We start from the raw sequence: 15,821 nt of genomic DNA, 5'->3' as shown, positions 1-15,821 counted from the left end.
TTACCAAAAATGTCAACCAAAACCCAACAAAACAAGAAGAAAATGAAATCAGTAAATAACTCATATTTGGTTCCGTGCATTTGCACATGACTTCATTTAAATTAGAAAACGAAAGGAAAGATTCTTAAATGTTAGAAAAGTTCCAAATATGACAAGACAAAATTTCTTTTTTTTCAAATTTAACAACATAAAGGAATTAAAAGTCAAGCGGCAAGGGTAGCTATGTCATTTTCCTTGAACCAACTTGTTAGACTTAGGATACCCGATTCCCCATTTATCAGATTATGTTAAACAAATCATGTTTAGATCTTTCTTACTTGTCAAACAAACTATTACAATTCAACTATAAAAATAAAAAAAAATAAAAAACTATAACGTGACATAGTTGAATTTTAACTGTCTCTTAAACATGACAATTAATTATTGATCTGATTAATGTCTGAATATCAGTAGTTGTTCCATCAAAATTAGACGATTTATATTTAAATTCAGTATTTTAAATTATAAAATTAAAATCTATTTTTTTTATTGTCAGATTCTAATCAAAAGACTATTAAATATTATAAGCAAATTTGTTTTTTTTTTTACATTGAAAGACTGATATATTTAATTTATAATATAGACTAAATATATCAATTTTTTCAATATATAAAAAAAAAAAAAAAAGTTAAATTTGCTCATAGTGTGATGGGAGAGAGTTACTACATATTAAAAGAGCAAAAATTAAAACTTCTTAAATAAATCTCCATACATATTATAATTCAAGAATTTTCAAGTGAGATACCCTCAACTACTTTAGGCAAAAAAAATAAAAATAAAAAACTACAACCTTTCAATATAATTGTATATTTATACGTATGAACAAAGAATAAGGTTTACATCGCAAATAAGACCAAGACAACAAAACAAAAAACAAATTTGGAGAAATATTCAACGTAGGGAAGATATAAAAAGAAGATGTATAACTTATTTTCTCTATGAGCAGTTGAAGATTTTGAATACTACTACTTCTCTCTACCTTCCAAAGTCATAATCCAATTTCCAATTTTTTCATTATCTCTCTTCCTACCTAATTCATCACATTTTCTCACCAACAAAACCTTCCTCAAATATCTACATATATATATATATAAGTATAAGTATATATGAGAATATTGTAGATTACTCTATACATTCTACAAAACCAATTCTGAAAGATATTTGAAGTTTTTTTATTACACTTGAAGAAATTAATTATCAAGCAAAAATGAAAATCAAATGGAAATCAATTTTCCCAGCAAGTTGTTTCAAAGGAGAGTATCCATCACCAAAGCCAAAAAAAGTGGTGTCAACAAAACCAAGAAGCTCTTCAACATCAACTCATAGGATTTCAATAGAAGAAATGAGTTATCCAAACACAACCCAAGAGGATTTGTCTATTTCTTTAGTAGGGTCTAATCTTCATGTATTTACAGTTGCTGAGCTTAAGGTTATAACACAACACTTTTCTTCTAGTAATTTTATTGGAGAAGGTGGGTTTGGACCTGTTCATAAAGGGTTTATTGAAGATAGGGTTAGGCCTGGTTTGAAGGCTCAACCTGTTGCTGTTAAGCTCTTGGACTTGGAAAGTAAACAAGGTCACAAAGAATGGTTGGTAAGTACTTTTTTACCATCATAGATTTTGTAAATCCAATGGATTTTCTGAGCAATTACACTTTTCGACCGTCTAATTTAAACAAATAAATGAGACTATTTAATTATGTGAAATTAATAGTGCAATTTGGATTGTCTATTCTAAAATTAATGGCTGTGTTATTTTGCTATCGCAGATGATCGTGATTCCATGATTACTAACAAGTGCTTTTTAGATATTTAGAAAAGTTGATTGATTAGATATTTAAGTAATTATAATAAGTGTAATTTTTTCCACAATTTCTATAATAGGTAACTTAATCGTTAGAAATACTCATTTTGTTCCACAATATAAGTCCTTTTAGCATATTTTAGCATATTCCACACGAATTCAGAATCATTATTTTATTTAATTTGCTAATTTAACTTCTTCTTTTAATGGTGTGATTATGTGATTGTGTACATAGAGTCAAAAATAGAGACAATGTCATGTGAACAAATTAAACTATTTTTAGAAGTCAACTTTTTGGAAATAAGTGATTTTGACTTTTGAGTTCTAACTCTTTGATTTTGTAAATTGTGCTTACAGACTGAAGTTGTTGTTTTGGGACAATTAAGGCATCCACATCTTGTGAAGCTAATAGGATATTGTTGTGAAGATGAACATAGACTTTTGGTATATGAATATTTACCAAGAGGCAGCTTGGAAAATCAATTATTTAGAAGTAAGATTTACTTATTATATATGACAATAATGTGATCATTAAATGTCTTTTTTAATTTCAATATGTTTTGAAGTAGAAAAGAAAATTAACCTTTTTTTTTTTTGTAGGATTCTCAGCATCACTACCATGGTCAACAAGAATGAAAATTGCTGTTGGAGCTGCAAAAGGTTTAGCTTTTCTTCATGATGCTGAGCAACCAGTTATTTATAGAGATTTCAAAGCTTCAAACATCTTGTTAGACTCGGTAAGTATCATACTTTTACTTATTGATTTATTGAAGATTTAATTTATATGCAGCTATCAATTTTAAAAAATAAGATACATTTAAATTAAATTATTAATTGAAATGCATTTTTCTTAATTATTATTTTTATTTTTATTTTCAGGATTATAATGCAAAACTCTCTGACTTTGGGTTGGCAAAAGATGGTCCTGAAGGAGATGACACCCACGTTTCAACAAGAGTTATGGGCACTCAAGGCTATGCTGCCCCAGAATATGTCATGACAGGTAAAAATACACATGCTCAATTAGTTTAATATTGATGTCTTATACCTTTTAGTTTATTGTATTAAAACACACACTACACCCAAAAAGAACTTTTCATTATATTAAAACCACTTGTGAAGCACTATCTAAAAACTGATTTATATAGATATCAAAAAGAATAATGTACTTATGTAATGCTGCTTTAAATTTTAAATATAAGCAAAACTAAAAAGTTTTTATTTGTTCTAAGTTTAGGCCAAATATATAAATTTTTAGCTTATATATATAATTATAATTGGAGGGTGCAACTATTTTCTTAGGCTTAGTTATGATTTTTGTCTTTTATCATTATGGCATATTGGCATGTATTTTAATTAGTTATGTCGGTATCAAATAATGAGATAGTGACAATAGAAATTAAAAAATTAATAAAAAAATAGAAATTAACAATTCTTTCTGAAAATGTGATAAACCAACACAAGAGAACTAAATTTTGCAAAAGAAACCATACTTAAGCTAAACCTATACTTAAGCTTTGTTTTGTTGGATTATAATAGTATAATTAATAATGACAATATTAACGATGACAGCATATGATTGATTAACTTGAGCTGGAATTCTTGTTACTAAATCAATTTTATTTTAATAATGTTTTCTTATAGGTCACTTGACGGCCAAGAGTGACGTGTACAGCTTTGGAGTAGTTTTGTTGGAATTGCTAACAGGGAAAAAGTCAGTGGACAAAAATCGTCCTCCAAGGGAACAAAACCTAGTAGATTGGGCAAGACCAATGTTAATTGATCCAAGAAAACTTAGTAAATTAATGGATCCTAAACTTGAAGGACAATACTCTGAAATGGGTACTAAAAAAGCAGCTGCATTGGCTTATCAATGTCTTAGCCATAGACCCAAGAGTAGGCCAACAATGAGCCAAGTGGTTAAGATTTTGGAACCCTTACAAGATTTTGATGATATTCCAATTGGACCTTTTGTTTACACAGTTCCAGTTGATAATAATGGAGGGGTTAAAGAAAAAGATCAAACAAAGGAATGTGAAACACCTAAGGAGAGGAAAAGGGAAAATGGTCACTATCGTAGGAATGGCCATAGGCATCATCCACTTAAATCACCGAGGTCGCCAAACCCTCAATCGCAACCACAATCACGGCCACAGTCACAGCCATCTCCACGGCAACAGGCACAACCGTCACCACGGCAACAGTCACAATCGTCACCACGGCCACGTCTGCAGGTTGACAAATACCGAAATGGTAGGGGAAGTTCATCGAATTCTCCTCCGCAAAACATAGCTTAATGGAAACCAATAACATTTTGTATATATATACATATATTTTTCAAAAAAAAAAAAGTGTGTAGTTTTTTTTTTTGGGTGCAAAAAATGCTTAGTTTTATTTTAGTGTACAAACTACTATAGCCTAAGTGTGATGAGCTACAAATTGCAAGAGTACACAAATTATACAAGGGAGATCAAAGAAGAGTGGGCGTGCAATTGTAATGGAAGATATGCTTGAGTTAGTTTTATTTTTTATTCTTCAATTAAAGGAGGGAAGTAATTATTTTAAGTTGTGTAGATACAAATATAGAATAATACATTTTGCTTCTTGGTGAATTGAAAGAATGGTTCCTTGACCAAAAAAAAAAATTAGAATGGTTCAACAAATGGACAATGACTATTGACTAAATAAGATTTTGTTGAACAATTATTTAAGAAATTTCAACACTGAGGATTACCGCCAAGTGTTTTGACCAAAGGTGTGTAACTGAGAATTTGAGACCTCCCTTGCAGCTTTTCCTAACACTAATTGTTCATATAAAATTTTGCAGCTTTTCCTGACACTGAATAGCCATTGAGACCCAACTCCCTTAAATTTTGATTTATTGAAAACGCATTATCACGTCGTATACTATTTTTAGTGACATGCTCAGACTAGTTTCTCAAGCTTTTATATGTTTTATATATAAGTTATAGTGTGCAGCGACAACCAAGGAGTTGAATCTAACAGAAAGAATCAAACTTCAATAATGCGGCAGACTAAAGTTCAAATTTTAGCTTAGAGAAGTATCCACATTTAGTGTCCGACAAAAGAAAAATTGTGTAGTCACTAATCAATGCCCAGCCCATTAAATTAGTTTACATGATCTAACGGCCGGAAAAAATAGCGGAAATAGGCAAATTCTTCCATACCATGGGGAAAAAAACTGGGTGCTACATCAGTGTGTGTCTGTCTGTGTGTGTGTGTAAGAAAGTGTTTTAAATAATCAAAACTCTAACTTTACAGCCCTTGACATATTCAGATCCATTAAATACAATTTCCAAGGTTTTACCAGCACATCTTTCTTCAAATACTACTAGTTTGACAAGAAAATAACAATGACTAGCCTTTCCATGGGCTTAAGGGGCACATAAGATTTTATTACTGTATTTGCACTACTAAACTAATTAATAAATTCTATCAAAGAAGCTAATGAATGAATCAAATTTCTTATATGTTAGAAATAATATAAAACCATTGATGTGGCTCTATCCTAACAGCTTAAGCTTTTGAGATAATCGGTTATTTGACATGGTATCAGAGCCTCTATGACTAAGTGGTTTAGAGTTCGATCCCCGCTCCCCTCACTTTCTAATTAAAAAGTGGAATTTAAGCATATGGTAGGTGGGCCTATGCATTATCCACACTTCAAGCCCAAGTGGGCTCTTGCGTGAGGGGGCGTATTAGAAATATAAAACCATTGATGTGGCCCTATCCTAACAGCTTAAGCTTTTGGGATAATCGGTTATTTGACACTATAAAACTGATAACATTACATAAAGTCGTGATAAAAGTTCAAGTTGGCTGCCTAGTATACATATTTTTGAAAGAGAACATATTAAACAACAGTTGAAACAAGACAAGGTTAATGATAGCTGCAGAGTTGTGTGATTTAAGGAATATCCTCTTTAAGGCACATTATACAACTCTCCCTCAAAGAGGGTTATTTCACCTTTTCTTTTGTGGCAAACTACACAAAGAGGGATATGTTCAGAAAGAATTAAAAAATTAATATGGTTGAAACTATTTTGGGTCACTGATGAAAACTATTGTTACACCCTCTAAGATCATGTAAGCCAAAAAAGATGAATAGAAAACCTTATTTCACAGAAGAATTTAAACTCAAAGGCCAGCTATTTAGCCAATGATAAATTGAACTTCAAGCATGAAATTTCTTTCAATATGACGCACACTTTATCTTATTATACATTAGTAACATCCAGCAAGCTTTAAACTTGTAAAGAATTGGGCGATACTCATTGACTGACCCGTATTTGTGTCATGTTTAGAATTTGGGAAGGATGGTGCACCAAGAAACTCGGGCCTCCAAATACTGCAAAAAACTGAAGTGCTTTGTCTCTGAACCTACAAGGCCAAAAACCGTAGGTTTCGGTGATTCACAACATGTTTCCATAATGGGATGGGATTGTTGGAGTTCACAGTTGCAATTCAAAATACCATTGCCAGACCTGCCAAAGGAAAAATACACAGCCAATTTTACAAAACAAGTAAATCATCATTTCTGCTGATTAAAAAAATATAACAAATAAATCAACAAATTTCTATGACCTTTTTATCAGAAAAAAAAATAATTATGCCCTTCAGTTAGATTATTGAATTATCCAAATTCAACTATGAAGCCTAGAACATGGATAACATTTACTTGGAGAAAAATTAATTATAAAAAAATGGAGAAATTTTTAACATATTTCTTTACAGCGTGTGAAACATATTTTGAGGAAGTCTTCCATGTTAATAGATTTTTATACTGAATTTAAGGCTACATAATTTGATGAATCTGTACAACTTAAGGCTACTTAAATAAACACTATGATCCCTTCACATAGCTCATATTTTGTGCCCATGCAAAGTTCAAACCTAGCCATGCCAAACCTATTGACCTGCTCCACTTGAGTCTGAATTGTTACATGTTAAGCATAATATTTGGTAGCAACGGGAATAAGAGACACAGTTTCTTCGCTAGCCGTTGTTGGGACTTAGTTAAGAGTTAGCCTAGAAAGGCTTTGAAAGCAAGTCTACCCTAGCTAGATTCAAGTTCACCTCCCCATTCTTTTAATGGTAGCAATAGATCCGGTACAACTTCTGACCGCTTAAAAGTCCTAGAATGAATTCAATTCCCTATTTCTGTTCCTAGTATTCATACCTGTTTTATTTTCATTTTAGATTATGGGATCATATTATATATATAATGTTTTTTATTTCATGGATGTATAGCATATTGAGGAATTCCTGGAAGCTGTTGCCTGACATAACCAAAAATTGGAATCAATTTGGAAATACTTTGCCTGGGCTTGAACCCAAAAAGAAAATTATGTTTAAGGCATACAATAATTCCTAAGTCTTACTTAAAGTGGGAAAGAGAAACTGAAGAATGTTTTGGAAAGGCTCGACTCTTGAACTAACATAAATTGTGTTGTTAATTTTTTTTTTTCTCGGAATAAAAAGGGGTTGGATGGATGCAAAATATTTGGCAAAAATGAACTTAGCCCCTTCCAACTATTATAGGCAGCAGAAAACCTCCCAATTGTTAAAAACTCGGCAATTCAACTGCCTAAGCTCACAAAACCTTGCAAAGTACTGTAAATTTAACTCGTCATACATATGGTACAGCAAACCACCTTTAAGGAATCAATATGCATACCTAGTTAATTAAGAAAAATGAGCTGAATTGCTGAGTTTGAAACCACAAGGAGATTTTCTGCTACTGACCTGTAGATCAGGAGGGTTCCTTACATTTCGGCCTAAATCTTTCACAACAATTTATGGATGAGAAATGAGAATACATGAGCACGAGAATAAAGAATCCTATTGGCCCCTTTTTCAAATGTTGCCATCTCTGAATCTTCACTAACAATCTTCATATCTTCTTTACAACAAAATTTTACTTACAATAACAGTATTTTTAAACAGTTCAAGTTATTCCATTTCTTTCAGGTAGAACTCCATATACTCTTAAACAACTGAACTTTCAGGTAAACATGATATCAAATAATTACCACCACTTTGAAATAAAAATAGAGGAAAATCAAAATAGAACCAATTTGACAAAAAATGTTTAAGTTACTAAAAAACTATTCAACCAAATGAACTAGAGAAGAATTATACCTAGCTTTAGGTTAAATAACAATAAGCAGAATCTTGTAGGGAAAGGCAACAACGCAAATGTAAATGTTGGCGATCTCCAGCAAATAGAGGCCCTCTGCTTGATTATAGCATTCCTTTTGTACCAAAAGCCAGAAACATGCGCCGGTACTCGATGCAAAATGGTGGAACCAATGTCTAACCACACTAGATTGCAGTAGCACTTCAATAAACAGCAATGGGTATATCTGCATTTGTACTTTCACGAACAGATTTCTTCTTCAATGAAGTACTGGAATTGTGGTTCTGGCATAGAGCTTCCTTAACACGGGCAGCTTCAGCAGGCATTCCAGCCTTCAAAAGACACGATCTCAAATTATTTATAGTAATTTCATCAGGGGCGCAGCAAACTGCCAACATCTTATCAAAGATACCAATTGCTTCAGCCATTCTCCCTTTCGAACAATGCCCAATAATAAGAATGGTATACGTCAACTTATCAGGCTTGCACCTCTTCTCTTCCATTTCAGCAAGAATTTTATTAGCCTGGTCTACATTCCCTGATTTACAATATCCATCAATAACAGGATTGTAGACAAATGGTTGCGGAACAACGTCACTCTGCTTCAGTATTCTCAAAATATCACGGGCCTCGTGCAGTCTGTTGTTCTTGCAAAATCCATTGACAAGGACAGAGAACGTATATAAACTTGCAGAAATTTTTCTGCTATTCATCTCATTCCACATTTCCAAGGCACATTTCACTTGTCCAACTACAAAATAACCGTTAATGAGGGAAGTGAAAGTAATAACATCAGGATCACAGCCATGAAAAGACATCTTCTGGTACAAGGCCAACGAAGAAGCCATGTCACCCAACTTAACAAAGCCATCAATGAGTGCGTTGAAAGTAAACGTGTTAGGCATAGTTCCAGATCTAATCATTTCATCAAAAAGCAAAGATGCCTCATCCATCTTACTCAACTTGCAATAACATGATATTATTGTCGTATAACTAACAACATCAGGCACCACATCCACTTTCAAACAAACCTCGTTAAGCAAACTTCTAGCTCTATCAACCTCACTAATTCGGCACAAACCATAAATAATAGTATTATAAGAAACCACATCAGGCGAACAACCAAAACTCTTCAAAGCACTAAGAAGCCTAAAAGCCTCATCAATTTCTCCAGCCCTACACAAACCTCGCAATAAAACATTGATCGTGTAGGTCACAGGACGATATTTCAACCGAACAAGCTCCCAAAACATTTCAACAGTATCCCTTAATTTATTCTGTTTTATCAAAATGTTAAACAAATTATTGTAAACAACAGCATTTACTCCAACATTATTACACTGAGCATCAACAAGCAATTCCTTTGAAACATCGAATCTACCAATTAAAGCATACGACGAAACCAAAAACCCTAACAACCAATTATCAGGAACCTGACCATCAAACCTCATCCAATCATAAACCAATTTCGCCGAACCATGATGATTCGATTTGCAAAGTGATCTCAACAACATATTATAAGTCCAATAATTATGATTCATATGCAAATTCTCTCTACTGAATTGAACAACCCTAAAACCTAATGAAGGAAAATTGTTAAACCTACAATTAACAATCTCTTGAACAAGGTTTGGAGTTAAATGTTTACTAAAATAAAACACAAAACGATCAAATGAATTGTAACGAACAAAAACGGTGCAAGCGATCTTAACGAACCAGGCTTCAGCCTTTTTTATGGAACCCATGGAGGCGACATCGGAGATTGTCACGTGCCTAGGGACGGCATTGATGATGGTGATTGGTGATTGAGCACGTGACGGATTGAGATTTGAGTCACGATTCTGATCCATGGAAGCGAACGAGTGCATGATGTTGGAGCATTTTACGGGAATGTGTGACGGAAAAGTTGAAATCGGCGGCGGTGATTATCGGCGAGATGATGGTTGCGGTGATTATCGGAGATGATGGTGGCTGCGGGGACGAAAAGGATGCCGCAGTTGGGTTGTACTGTTTGCTTACTCAGCGTTAGGGTTTTTGAATTGTTATCACATATGTTATTATGCTATGTGATGTGATGATTGATTGTGACATGGACATCTCAAACACATTTCATTTATTAAATAAAAAAACTTATAAAAATGAAATTTTCATTTTTCATTAAAAAACTAAAATAATAATAATCTTAGTTTTTTTAGTGACAGGTTATTACTAGACCTGGATTTGGTGCAGTCGGCACCTGTGACTGCACCTACAACCAGTAAGATTAGGACCGTTCGATCAAGGTCCGACGGTCAGTATTTAAAGATCAGAGTTTTGATATTTTAACTGCATTTAAATGTAAATCGTTTGATGTTAATCAGACGACCCTAATGCACCGACTGCATCAAATCGAATGCATTGAATCCATTTCCTTATTACTATGTTAATTGTTCCGTGTATCGGTGACATTGGTGAGTATATTGATCAATAACATAACTCTCACACACAAAATTGGTGAGTAGGTTGGTATGAATTTTCTTATCCGGATCATTTGTCAACTAGTTCAATCAGTTAACACATGATCCGAATAAGAAAACTCGTACCAACTATATTGTATGTTAGAGTTATAATTAGATAACAAATGTTTAATACAATGAGATAATGACTCAAAATATAGTGACCAAATTATGAAATGGTCTCCCAAACAAGTGTATGAGTGACTAACTATATTTGTTTGTTGCTTGGTTACCTCAAATTCGAATGTAAAGACATACTCCCTCTATGACGGTTTATAAGTAAAAACCGTCAATTCACATAGTTTAAGGTACCGTTTGGCCCGACTTTTTTTTCTACTTTTTTACAATTTTAAGAATAAGTTAGGCCAAACACATTTTCAATTAATTACTTAATATAAGAAGTAGCTTATTTTAATCAATGGCATTTTTGGCATTCTATGCTTATATGAGGAGAAAAGTCAAATTTATATTTTGTCACAACCGTCACACAAGGAGTAATATTTTTAATCGTACAAATTAAGGAACTAAATTTAGAAACACCAACATGTTAACTTTGAATTGCATCCACTATACTCGGTTTCAAATATGACATTTGTGAAGTCTCTCTTTGTTCCAACTCCTTCATCGCTTCAAGTAAGGCAATAGATTCACTTTTAATGACAAAGTATTTTCCTTGAATCCAAGATGTTTTGTCCATCTCAAATTGCCCCAAAAGATCTCTAACACAGCAACTCGCATTCTTCTTGCCTAAACCATTATGGAATTCGCGTCGGCATTACACTTAAGTCATCCAAGACACAGATTCACCCCACATGGATGGACAGATGGAGATCCTTAATTGATTTCTTGAGACCTACTTATGCTACGTTATTAAAAACACACCCCAACACTAGACTTCCTTGCTTGCTCGTGATGAAGTTTAGTATAATACTTCATTTCTTTCGGTCGTTGGCATTATCCCTTTTGAAACCCCTTCCATAACCGACGACCTACATATCGCCAACACTTCTGTCACTAACTTCAATGAATTGTTGGCATAGAGACAACATATTATTAAATTCTTAAAGGAGAATCTTGGACTTTATGTTGTGTGTGTATTATAAAGAAAAATGCCCAAGAAATATTTATGAATTATTTTTTTGTCTGTAAAGGAAGTTACAAAAACTCATACATAACTGTGAAGTTTCAAGTTTGAACTCGAGTGAAGATACACACATAACAATATTGACATTAATATTGTTTTTTTTATTTAGAAAATATTGGCATTAATAGTTGGGCTAGATATTTGGAGTTCTGTGATTTTTTTTACAATATAGTTTAAATGCTATTCTTTTAATATATAAAAAATCACAAATTTAAATATGAAAATTACATCTTTTGAAAGTAAAATTTATGAATATTATTATGTGTTAATATTTTTTTTACTTCTTTAAAAAAAGTTGAAGAAATGTTATTATGTGTTAATATGTTTTTTTTTTAAAAAAAATTATCATCCATGAATATCTGTTAATATCTGCGGATACCTGTGAAGGTGTGAAAACACAAGAAGGGGGGGGGGGGGGGGGGGGGGGGGGGGGGTGGGGTTGAATTGTGTTTTAGCCAAGTTAAAACTTTTTCAAAGTTCTTAACTTAACTACAACAGCAGCGGATAAGTAACACAATAAAACGAGATAAGGGAGAGAGAGAGATCACACAAGCAATTTATACTGGTTCCTCTCACAAAACGAGAGTAGTCCAGTCCCCTTGCACTTCCAAGGGATTTCAATATAATCACACAAGATTACAAATGCTCAAGCACACAAGCAAGAGACTTCACAACAATGCTCAAGCACACAAGCTTAAGACTTCTCACTTAAGCACACAAGCTTAAGACTTCTCAAATAACAGAGATAATAAAGTTGTTGAAAGAATACAACTGCTCTTAAGAGAACCTTAATGAGCAAATACAATGAATACAAAGTATTTGGACTAAGAGTTAAAAACACTAGTTCAGAGGTTCAGAGCTTGTATTCACAAATCAGAGTTTGTTCGAGCGCGTGTAATGTAACGACCCATTTTTCGTGTTCGTATATTTTATTAAATGTTATTTTATTTATTAATTGGTTTTTATTATTTTAGTGAGCGGCGAATAATTATTTAGCCGAGCGTAAGTTATTAGACGCGAGAACCTTGTTTTGGGCTTAATGGGCGTGAGAGGCAATGGGCCTAAGCCACTTGGGCTTGGTTCATGACTTTTAGGGAGAGGTATTTAAGGAAACCATGTCATGAGACTTAGCTCATTTCATGACTTTTGCCTTAGAAGCAAGATAGAGCAAGGGCTAGGGTTTGATCAAGAGAGAAAGCTTGAGCAAGAGAAGGCTTGGATCATCACCAAACTTAAGGTAAGAGATTAGAATTCATGATTCTTGAGTGGCAAGGAGAGGGGAGATTGTCTATGTCTCCATTCCCGAACTCTCCCACTCAATTTCTTTTAGACTTTTGATTAAGCTTTTGTATGTGAGTGTGATGTTCTTCATCATCACTTTGTATGTGTTAATCACTAGCTTGATTTCATGAAAAATATACATGTGTTTGGATCATGTTGAAAAAGTTTATGAAAGTTACTTAAAACCCAAGAAATTGGCATGATTTTGATTATTTGAGGTATTTGGATGTTTGGAAGGGATGATTAATGTTCCTTGATACCATATATGTTTGGAATGGCTGTTTATAAGAATTTATAACATGTTTGGATGAATTTTTGAGTTGATTCAATGTTAAACCGCCTTATTGAAACTCAAGAACAGATATTTTTCTGGTATAGTTCGCTAAGCGACCAGGAGTTCGCTGTAGCGAACATGTTCGCTGAAGCTCGCTAATGCTCGCCATGAGCAGGTGACTTCCGGGTGAGGTTCGCGTAGGCTCGCTAAGCCTTCGCTCAGCGAATAGTTCGCTGAAGCTCGCCAATGCTCGCCATGAGCAGGTGATTTCCTGGTGAGGTTCGCCATGTCTCGCTGAGGCTTCGCTTAGCGAAGGCCTCTGTGACAGCAATGTTTGTTGATGTTTGTAAGTGTGATTAGGCACTTGTAACATGGTTTAAGGGTATCCTTACATGATTGTTGATACATGTTGATACTGTTAATGCTTATTGTTAATCGTTATATGATTGATAAACGTGTATGCAATAAGTTATAGCTTAAAGTGAGCAATGTTATGTTTTGGCATTAATTTGCAATGTTAAGTGAATGTGTTAGGATTGTGTTCCCGCATTCATAAAAGAGTAGCTTCGAGCTAGAGAATATCATATGGTTGATATGTGTATGCATACATGCATTCATGATTGTATGTGAACATTGGAAACTTGGGTTCCAATAACGAAAATGGGTTATGTGTCCATAATGAAGCCGAGGATCGGATTAGATGAATCCATGAGTCCGGAGTTGCTATCCAACAGGATATAAAACTGTGTTGGCTTATCCAAGGGAGATAAGATGGTTCGGTAAGTTCCGACATATCCAGCATGATATAAAACTGTTCTTGGTCCACCGTTGGTGAGACACCTTGGTACCACATGCATTTAGTTATGTCTAGGGATGGCATGACAGTGAATTAATTGGCATTAGATACCTTAGGGTAAATGCGCATATATTTGATAAATGGTATGTGACATTATCTGGTTGAATTGTGTTGAATCTTATTAATTGATAATTGTTTAGTACGATGTTTTGGCGTGAGTTAGAATATGTATGATGTAGTTCGAAAGTGTAAGACCTTTCTTATGTTCGTATGTTATGCGATTATGTTTTCTAACTCTCTGCTTTGTGTTATTTGCTGGACCTTTGGGGGTTCAGATATTCAGGCTGAGGACTGTGCCGACGTTTAGACTGCTGTTTTAGCTTGGTGTGGAAGTACCTTTTGGTGAGGAGACTTAGCATAGATTACTCCTCTTAGTACTAGCTTTTGGTTAGAGTTTGTAAATAGTAAATGCTCTGGTAATGTAACATCGAGTCGGGGATTACGCTTGGATTTCATCGTATATCGGTGTTACCTTTTGATATGCTAGTTCTTGTATAAGTGACATCCTTAGGGATGAATATGGCTTATGTATATATATATGTATATATATATGCATGCTTGATATGTTTGAATCCGCTGTTGTTTTTCATGTTAAACTTCATGACGCTCTGTGTGTATGCTTGTGTTTTAATTACCGCGTGGCACTCTGCCTTTACACTTGTTGAAAAGTTTTTAAAATTACGTTTTTAAGGGTAGTATGGGTTAGGGTGTTACAATAGTGGTATCAGAGCAGGTCGGTTCGTGTGAACCAATTAGGACTTTTCTTTTCCCCGTATGAGCATGTGTAGGGAACACTGTTAGTACTTTCTAACGTCTAGTTGTGATTCGTTCAGGAATCATGGCTGCTGCGAGAACGAATGCTCAGATTGCGGAGGCTTTGGCCGCACTCACCAACATAGTGGTTAGAGATCATCAACCTGGAAGAGAGGTAGAGATGAGGTTGGAACGGTTCATGAAGCAGAAATCGCCAACATTTACCGGAGGTTACAACCCGGATGGAGCTCACAAGTGGCTGGAGGAACTTGAAATAATTTTTGAAGCAATGGATTGTTCCGAGGAAGGGAAGACAACCCTTGGGACATATGTGTTGCGTGAGGAAGCGAACGTGTGGTGGAAGAACGCCAAGTTGAGGCTAGGACCCGGTGGTATGGCTATACCATGGGCAATGTTTAAAAGAGAATTTTTGGTTAAGTATTTTCCTGTTGATGTGAAGAACAAGAAAGTGGTGGAATTCATGGAGTTGAAACAGGGAAATATGACGGTAGCTGACTATGCCGTCAAGTTCGAGACTTTGTGTGCGTTTAGTCCGCATTACAACACTTTGGAAGCGGAGAATGACAAGTGCGTGAAGTTTGAAAGTGGTCTACGTCCAGACATTAAGCATATGATTGGATTTTCACAGATAAGGGATTTTGCGACCCTTGTGAACAAGAGTAGGATCTGTGATGAAGATGGTAGGGCAAAGGTGAACTACTACAAAGCTGTGAACGACCGAAAAGGGAAAGGACAAGAGCGCGGAAAACCTTATGACAACCGCAGTAAGGGGAATACAAGTGGTGGTAAGAAGCCGGTGAATGGGAATTGTTACAACTGTGGAGAACGGGGTCATATGTCTTATGATTTCCCGAAGAAGGGAGATAGGTGTAAGAATTGTGGAAAGCTGGGCCACAAGACCGAAGTGTGTAGGACAAAAGTGGTGTGTTTCAACTGTGGTGAGGAAGGCCACAAGAGTCCGACTTGTAAGAAGCCCAAGAAGGTGATGGGCAAG

The 15,821-nt window shown here is 34.6% G+C and overlaps 2 protein-coding genes across 3 annotated transcripts; one reads left to right on the top strand and one right to left on the bottom strand.

Annotated features, from left to right (window-relative positions):
- The first annotated feature begins 951 nt into the window (after positions 1–951).
- On the top strand, positions 952–4,455 carry LOC123884086 (serine/threonine-protein kinase RIPK-like). Its single transcript, XM_045933094.1, has 5 exons — positions 952–1,633; positions 2,201–2,336; positions 2,444–2,580; positions 2,723–2,846; positions 3,488–4,455. The coding sequence occupies exons 1-5, from the start codon at positions 1,247–1,249 to the stop codon at positions 4,138–4,140; spliced, it is 1,437 nt and encodes a 478-aa protein (XP_045789050.1). The 5' UTR covers positions 952–1,246; the 3' UTR covers positions 4,141–4,455.
- Positions 4,186–10,109, bottom strand: LOC123884084 (pentatricopeptide repeat-containing protein At2g06000-like). Of its 2 annotated transcripts, XM_045933092.1 has the most exons (3): positions 8,006–10,070; positions 7,542–7,609; positions 5,749–6,348 (listed from the first exon to the last, which is right to left on the bottom strand). In XM_045933092.1, the coding sequence occupies exon 1, from the start codon at positions 9,869–9,871 to the stop codon at positions 8,207–8,209; it is 1,665 nt and encodes a 554-aa protein (XP_045789048.1). In that variant the 5' UTR covers positions 9,872–10,070; the 3' UTR covers positions 5,749–6,348; positions 7,542–7,609; positions 8,006–8,206. The 2 variants fall into 2 exon arrangements, with proteins under 2 accessions (XP_045789049.1, XP_045789048.1); XM_045933093.1 differs by lacking the exon at positions 7,542–7,609 and having other exon boundaries at positions 4,186–6,348; positions 8,006–10,109.
- Between the last annotated feature and the right edge of the window lie 5,712 nt (positions 10,110–15,821).

The sequence above is a fragment of the Trifolium pratense genome, linkage group LG5, assembly GCF_020283565.1.
Source record: "Trifolium pratense cultivar HEN17-A07 linkage group LG5, ARS_RC_1.1, whole genome shotgun sequence".
In the NCBI taxonomy this organism is placed as follows: Eukaryota; Viridiplantae; Streptophyta; class Magnoliopsida; order Fabales; family Fabaceae; genus Trifolium; species Trifolium pratense.
This window is presented reverse-complemented; position numbering and strand designations above follow the sequence as displayed.

Excerpts from the sequence above, each read along its gene's own strand:
- LOC123884084 (XM_045933093.1), bottom strand. The coding sequence starts at position 9,871 with ATGCACTCGTTCGCTTCCATGGATCAGAATCGTGACTCAAATCTCAAT.
- LOC123884086 (XM_045933094.1), top strand. The coding sequence starts at position 1,247 with ATGAAAATCAAATGGAAATCAATTTTCCCAGCAAGTTGTTTCAAAGGA. Across the intron at positions 1,634-2,200 it reads AAGGTCACAAAGAATGGTTG|ACTGAAGTTGTTGTTTTGGG; the intron begins GTAAGTACTTTT and ends TTGTGCTTACAG. Across the intron at positions 2,337-2,443 it reads GGAAAATCAATTATTTAGAA|GATTCTCAGCATCACTACCA; the intron begins GTAAGATTTACT and ends TTTTTTTTGTAG.